The sequence below is a fragment of the Magnolia sinica genome, chromosome 4 (genome assembly GCF_029962835.1).
Source record: "Magnolia sinica isolate HGM2019 chromosome 4, MsV1, whole genome shotgun sequence".
Classification (NCBI taxonomy): Eukaryota; Viridiplantae; Streptophyta; class Magnoliopsida; order Magnoliales; family Magnoliaceae; genus Magnolia; species Magnolia sinica.
Genome location: NC_080576.1, coordinates 81,186,790 through 81,195,031, shown reverse-complemented (window position 1 = coordinate 81,195,031; position 8,242 = coordinate 81,186,790). Strand labels below are relative to the sequence as shown.

Sequence of the window (8,242 nt, the reverse complement as noted above, 5' to 3'; positions counted from 1 at the left end):
GGATTGTTTGTTAAATGCTGAATTGATTATCACATGTATGTAATTGCTGCATTTGATTAAGATTGGGGCTACAACCTACCCCAGGCAATCGGTAACAGTTCCTGTTCGGGTGGCCGAATTAGTCTCGCCACATTAGGTAAACTCGACGAATTCGGGATGCACGACGACTGTCGATAGTGGTTAGGCCACGAGGGGTGCTTTTGCACTTCATGGCGATTAAGTCAGTGTGTGCCCGTACCAATCGAACTTGCCTAACAACCCGATTGGCCTATTGTGTGTTTACCATGTATGGACACTATTGCTTGAATCTAAGGTACCCCTCTCCGATGTAAAGGCACAATTTAACCATGGTACCACGATCCGCTAAGATTCATGAGCTGGGCATGGTCTTATGGGACATCGTGTTTGAGCTGGCAGCCTACGCTGGGGTGATGAGCCTCCCCGTAGTGACCAGTGAGCAATTAGACTCGTGAGCCGGATATGGTGGTATGGGACACCGTGTTTGAACTGTCGGCCTACGCCAAGGTGATTAGCCACTCTGTAGTGACCGCAAGTATAAACTTTTGAATTTGCCTATTGACTGCTTTTCATTGGGAGTTATGACCCTACAACTTGCCTATCGTATGTGCTTGACTAGGAGTGACGAACCTAGATGGATCATTCAGTTTGGGTCAATGATATAAAGGGAGGTACCTTAGCTTCCCAAATTTGCTGTATGAATAAGCTTAATTAACTATTGGGCTAACATGACCATGCACTGCACTGCATTAGTTAGGATATGCTTTAAAGACGTGGAAGTCGCACAGGAGGTAGTGATGTCATATGCGAAATTGGGTGTCAAAGTCGCTTGTTGAGGGAGCTTTGATGTGAGGGCATGTATCATTACTTGCACTCCATTCCGGCATTAACAAGAGTAGCTAGGAAGTGATTGTTATGTTGCTATATCATTACTACTTGATTGACGTGATAACATGTTAACCTTTACCTTATAGTACCACTGAGTTGATCACTCACTCCTACTCTGGGACGATGTTTTAAAATATCAACCAGACTCAGGTTTAGATATAGGTGATGATGAAGTCTGTGCAACGGAGTATGACTTTATGGATGAGGAGAAGGAGTTCTCCTACTTTCAGCTCTCGGGCGGGTCTATGTAGACTTCGTGCCGATATGTAGGGAATACTGGGACTTTTGGCTTAGATGGACATCCTACATTTCCACATTTTGTATATTTTGAAACAATACTTGTACATATTCAGCCCGGTTACATACTCATACTCTGGAAGTTGTGAAACACTTACGCACTTAAATATATATACTTCAGACTTCCGCTTGTTTAGTTTAATTATATCTGGAGTATGATATACTGTTTTGGTATAATCCCACTCATGTTTAACTCATTAATATGGATGAAATTTGAACATAATTATCCATGTTGTAAAAGTGATGTGCTGGACCTCAGGAGTAGAGCTTTGCATGACCCTCGAAATTTATGGCGTTACAGCTACAATGACTTCTTAGTTGGATCTTTATATAGGAATGACCAGAATACCCTCACAAGGGAAATACTGAATTGACCCCACACCAACAAGCAAAATTCAGTCTCTTTGACGCCAATATGAGAGTGTGGAAAAAGTGTCCAACATGCATGCGCATTCATGCGTGTCAGAGAAAGGGACCATTTATCAGGTAAGATACTCTTAGGATATTAGAGCTAATTGATTTATTCATAATTGCTCCAGTGTAATTAATAAATTAATTCCCAAAATGATGAGAAATTGTTTTGCTTGTCTTCGTATGATGTAACCTTCATGTATAAATACTCCATTGACATAGAAATTCATACATAGAAAAATGCATAGAATTATCTCAATTTTCACTTGATTTGTTGAACATGTCATGACCCAAAATGATATTGGCTCTATGAACAGGAAGGCCAACCTTTTACGAGAAAAAATGGCAGTTTGAAGAAAAGCCAACCAGCATGATTAAACATCTTGCTTAGGGGTGATTGGATCTTAAATTAATTAAGATAAGCTACTTATGACTCAAGTAGCTTATCTTAGTTTCTACTTATTAAACAAATAAATATGTTTGGTAATTAACATGCTTATCAGCTTCATCTCTCTTTCCTCTTTCCTCTTTTCTGATTCCTCTCTTCACCTACTTAGGAAAAGTGAAAAAGCTAAACAAATTACTAAAGTGATTAAGTAATTTTAAGTAAAAAAGTTACTTATAATTAATCATAAACCAAACTTATAAGTTACTAATCTGCTGCTATAAGTAGAAAAAATAACTTATATGGCGGTATCCAACTGGGCCTTTAATATCATACTAGTACCAATAACCAATCAAATGGATGACTATTATCCATGTGACCACACTGGATGATTCCACTCAAAATACCAGATTCTTTTATTAAAAAAAACCTTTAGTATGGTTATTGTTATGGGGAAATCCAACTCAACGAATCAAGTCCACTACCTACCTCGGAGTCTGAAGAAGAGATCTCGGAGGTGTATGATTGGTGAACAAGGGGGCCAGGTCCACCCTCGGTCCAAACCGAAGCCTGCCTCGGCCTCTAGCCATCTCGTTTGGTAACTCGAAAAAGGGGTCACATCTATTCACTGGTCAAGGACTGAGGCTTGGGGTCAGAAGTACCTTAGTTCCCGACTTCGATCTGAGGCCGAGGTTATATGTGTACGTTCCGGACGCCTAACTAAGAAACTACCTTATGTAGACATGACTAGATATCCCGCCCGCAGATATTCTCCTCTAAGACACGATACGCTATATAATCCCTGGATTACGGTCGAAATCTCCACAATCACAGTATCCAACTGATTGAGTAAATCGTGTTGAGATTAATGGACGCGGATCACCCAACACGTAGGTATAAATATAATGAGACTCCATTGCTACAGGGACACAACATCTTGCACTCTCCTACTACACTCAAACTTAGACCCAGATTCCCTTGACCTAACTTAAGCATTGGAAGGTCCCCTGCCTAGACCAGGGTCTCTTTTGCTCATTGCAAGTGTGCAGGTTCGAGAAGTTAAAGCGGTTCGGAGTTCGCGAGTTGGAGTGGAGAGTCGTCCAGATTTAGTCATTAACATTTTTAGCGCCGTCTGTGGGAAACTGATACGAAAGGTCAGGTTCTTATCTTTAAGCATTATGGCGAGAGGGAAGAAGAAGGTGGCCGCTGTGGAACCGGAGCAAAATGATCAGACCCGATCCTCTTCGCTACTTCACGCCGAGTCAGCTCCAGGGCCTTCCTAGCACTCTTGCAATCGGGCAAGCAAGTATCGAGCTATACAAAGCGAGATACAAGCCCTACGTGACAAAATTAACCAAATGAAGCGGCAACAGGAGCCGTGACTACATCCTGTTAAGGAAAACCCTGCTCAGGAAATGGTTGGCCTAGTGATGGAAGCCCATTCCATGTCGAGGAGTATGAGACCCGAGGGGTCTCAACGACAGCCCGCTCGGGCACCAGCTTTGGTTCAGAACCCTCCCCCGACACAAATTCGAGCTCCGGCTCGGAATACAGCAACTCGGGTCCCAACGAATACCTCGGTCACCTCGGCCTTGGCACCAACAGATCTCCGCCACGAGTTGGAAATGAGGAGGGGAAGGAGAACTCCCGAGATAGAAGACACCCAAGAGATAGTGATTGAAAACAAAGATTCGTGGGAAACACGGTTCGCGGAGCTCAACAACAAGATCTTAACGCTAGAAAAGAATCAGCAGCCGTCATCAGTTCCCGCCGCTTTTCAAGCAATGATGGAAGAGACCGAGCCTCCCTTCACCTCTGCGATCATGAGCGAGGTGATGCCTCAGAGACTCTGAATGCCTCCCGTCATCCAATATTTTGGGTCTGGTGACCCATCCGAGCACGTGGAGGCTTATCGCTTGTGGATGCAGATCCAGACAGTGACGGATGCAATGATGTGGAGGGGGCTTTCAATCACACTCACGGGGTCCGCTCAGAGTTGGTAGCGCCAGCTCAAACCTAGCTCTGTTAATTCCTTTGCGGAACTCAGCCGGTTATTCCTTACCCAATTCATAAGTGGTAAGAAGAGTCCGAAACCGAATACCCACCTGTTCACCATCAAGTAAGAGCCTAAGGAGTCATTGAAAGACCACATCACTCGTTTCAATGAGGAAGCGTTACAGGTGGAGGACTATGACGACAAGATGGTGCTCTCTATAATGTTTAGTGGTCTGAAAGAGGGGAAGTTCGCATTCTCTATTGGAAAGAATCCACCAAAGACGTTAGCCAAGCTCATCACCAGGGCTCAAAAGTATGCTAATGCTGAGGAATTCTCCAACACCTGCAAGAATGTTCAAGTAACAGAGTCGACTGGCAAAGGGAAGAGGCTAAGGAATGAAGAACCTCAGACATCAAACAAAGGGCCAGATGACCGCGCTCCTTGTGATCACCGTCCGAGCAGAAAACCAGAAGGTAAATTCCGTTCCTACACCCCCCTTAACACATCCATTGAGCAGATTCTACCGGACATTTGAAGGTGGAAGCCTTTGAACTGGCCTGTTTGTATGAAGGCCGACCTGGATCATCGGGATAAACGCAAGTATTGCCGTTTCCACCGAGATCACGACCATAACACCGCCGACTGCATGGACCTCAAGGATGAGATTGAGACCCTCATTCGCAAGGGTCATCTGTGCCGATATATTAAGGAAGAAAGAACGGCTTGGAAAGAAGAGCGAGAGCAGCCGAACAACAACCCAGAAGAGTCAGCTGAAATCCGCACCATCTTCGGTGGTTCGTCTAGTGGAGGAGACTCAAACTAGGCCCGAAAGGCCCACTCTCGGAAGTCTGATCCGGAACATTACATCCACATGACCGAGCAGCTTAGTAAGGAACTCCGGGTCAGCCCGTGCAGTCTGACCTTCACGGAAGACGATGCACACGGAATCCAGCATCCACACGACGATGCCCTAGTGGTTACTATAACCATAGCCAACTACAAGGTATATCACATCCTGGTCGATATTGGAAGCTCAGCTGATGTGATTTACTCCGAAGCTTTTAAAAGAATGGGGATTCCAAAGTCATGCCTCAGACCTGTGAAGACTCCCTTGGATAGCTTTGTCGAAGAAAAGGTGATCTCCGAAGGAGCCATCTCCCTCCCCGTGACCGCGGGAAAAGGACAACATCAAGCCACCCTCATGGTGGACTTCCTCGTTGTCAATGTGCCATCAGTGCACAATGTCATTCTGGGCAGACCTTCTCTCAATGCAATGAGGGCAGTCGTCTCCACCTATCATCTGATGATGAAGTTTTCTACCGAGGGCAGAACAGGTTACCTCTGAGGCGATCAGCGCGAAGCTTGAAGATGTTACGTTATAGCAGTAAAGAAAGGGTCTGTGAAACAAACACTCATTGTCAACGTCTTAGATCCAGAGGACCTGCACAGGACTCATCTGTGGAAGACCTGGAGAAAGTACCGCTCGATGAAGCAGATCCGAGTAAGCCCGTTCAGCTCGAAACGTCATTAAATTCTGAGTAGCGGTCTGAAATGCTGACTTTCCTACAGCGACATAGGGATGTCTTTACATGGTCGCATGACGACATGCCTGGGATCTCCCCGAATGTCATGGTCTATAGGCTGAATGTGGACCTGGATCATAAACCCATGAAATAAAAGAGGAGACCGTTCAATGCCGAGCAGTACGAAGCCATAGCCGACGAAGTCTCCATCCTGCTTGACGCTGGCTTCATAGAGGAGGTACACTATCCCGATTGGATCTCAAACGTGGTCCTCGTTAAGAAGGCCAACGAAAAATGGTGGGTCTGTGTGGATTACTCAGATCTGAATAAGGCCCGTCTGAATGATAGCTTCCCATTGCCTTGGATCGATCAGCTAGTGGATAGCACAGCAGGGCACGAACTACTCTCCTTCCTAGATGCCTATTCTGGGTATAATCAGATCGCGATGCATCCCCCAGATCGGCAGAAGACTACCTTCATCACTGACAAGGGACTTTACTGTTACCGGGTCATGCCATTTGACCTGAAGAATGCTGGGGCCACGTATCAAAGGCCGGTGAATCAGATATTCACCAAACAAATCGGGCACATTATGGAAGTGTATGTCGATGACAGGCTTGTAAAGAGCATCAAGGCGTCCGATCACTTGGCAGATCTTAGGGAAACTTTTACCATCCTCCAAGAATACCAGATGAAGTTAAATCCTGCGAAGTGCGCCTTCGGAGTTGGCTCTGGTAAATTCCTCGGGTTTCAAGTCAGCCAGAGGGGCATTGAAGCGAACCCCTCCTCAATATGAGTTTGCCTCAGACTGTCAAGGAGATATAATGCCTCACTGGACGAGTAGCAACGCTTGGACGGTTCATATCCAGAGCCACAGATAAATGTCTCCCCTTCTTTCAACAATTGAAGGGTTATAAGAAGGCAGAATGGACAATGGAATATGAACAGGCCTTTCAATAGCTAAAACAGTACTTAGGTTCACTACCCTTATTGTCTAAGCCTGAAGAAGGCGAGCCCTTGTGCTTATATCTCGCGGTCTCAGCCTTAGCTATTAGCTCGACACTGATTAGAGAGGTAAGAGGCAAGTAGCATCCCGTTTATTATGTGAGTACGGCCATGGTGGCTGCCGAGACGAGATATCCGACTCTGGAGAAGTTAGCACTCTATCTCGTCATCTTAGCTCGGAGGTTGCATCCATACTTTCAGGCCCATTCCGTCATCGTATTGACCGATTCTCCCCTTAAACAAGTCCTCCAGAGGCCCGAAGTGTCAGGTTAGCTAACCAAGTGGGCCATCGAACTCAGGGAGTTTGACATCCAGTTCCGACGAAGGACAACAATTAAGGGCCAAGTCGTGGCCGACTTTATCGCGAAATTCACCACCCCGAACGGAGGGGTCAGTGCCGAAGTTGAGATGACTCCTTCGCCTGTTCCTTTAAATGATCAGAAAGCGGTATTAGAACCAGGATGGATTCTCTATGTAGACAGGTCGTCCAATGCCAAGCGTTTCGGAGCAGGAATTGTCCTGGTCTCGCCTGATTCCACATCCATCCAGTACCCGATCAGATTCGTTTCAAGGCCTCTAACAATGAGGCAGAGTACGAGGCTCTGCTAGTCAGACTCTGGCTGGTGGCTAGCCTGGGGGTCTAGTCTTTTCAGGTACGATGTGATTCTCAGCTAGTTGTGAATCATATCTCCACCGAATACGAGGTCAAGGAGGTTAGGATGATCGCTTACCTAGACAAGGTGAGGAAATTGATAGAAAGATTTTGGAGCTGCACTATCCCCCAGATCCCCCAGATTCCTAGAGCAGAAAATTCCTGGGCTGACGCCCTGGCAAAGCTAGCATCTGCCAAAGAAGGGAAGATCCCGTGAATCATTCTAGTGGAATTCATAGAAAATCTGAACATTGACCAAACAGAGAAGAAAACGGTCAATCCAGTAGATAATACTCCGAGTTAGATGGACCCGATTTATAGCTACCTCACATTCGGCGAGGTTCCTTTGGATAGGTTGAAAGCAAGGCGCCTGAGAGTCAAAGCAGCGCGGTACGTAATCCTGGATGAGATATTGTATAAGAAAGGGCATTCACAGCCCTACCTCAGGTGTCTCTGACCCAACGAGCAAATTATGTGATTCAGGAGATTCACGAAGGAATCTACGGAAATCACTTTGGCGGTCGAGCCCTGGCCCTGAAGATACTCTGACAAGGATATTTTTGGCTGACCATCAGGGAGGACTCGAAGAACTATGTTTAAAGGTGCGACAAATGCCAACGATATGCGGCCGTGCAGAGGTGGCTTGCAGAAGAAATGACTCCCATGAGCGGTCCATGGCTGTTCGCTCAATGAGGGATGGACATCATCAGCCCTTTACCCATGGGAAAAGGGCAAGTCAAGTTTGCCATTATCGCAGTGGAGTACTTCACCAAGTGGGCCGAGGCTGAGCCTATTGCAAAGATCACAGAACAGAAGGTGATCAATTTTGTCTGGAAAAACATCGTCTATCGATTAGGGATTCCACGCACCATCGTGTCTGATAATGGCAGGTAGTTTGATAACGGCAAGTTCCGAGGCATATGCTGGGGGCTCGACATCACCAACGCGTATTGTTCGCCTTGCCACCCACAATCCAATGGATAGGTAGAGGCAGTTAACGAGGTCATTAAGCACATTCTCAAGATAAAATTGGAGAAACCAAAAGGCAACTGGGCTGAAGAACTCCT

At 46.0% G+C, this 8,242-nt stretch overlaps 1 protein-coding gene across 1 annotated transcript; it reads left to right on the top strand.

The window, feature by feature from the left end:
• Nucleotides 1-4,866: 4,866 nt before the first annotated feature.
• Nucleotides 4,867-6,314, top strand: LOC131244188 (uncharacterized). The gene is made up of 3 exons (XM_058243834.1): nt 4,867-5,329; nt 5,426-5,496; nt 5,676-6,314. The coding sequence occupies exons 1-3, from the start codon at nt 4,867-4,869 to the stop codon at nt 6,312-6,314; spliced, it is 1,173 nt and encodes a 390-aa protein (XP_058099817.1).
• Nucleotides 6,315-8,242: the final 1,928 nt, after the last annotated feature.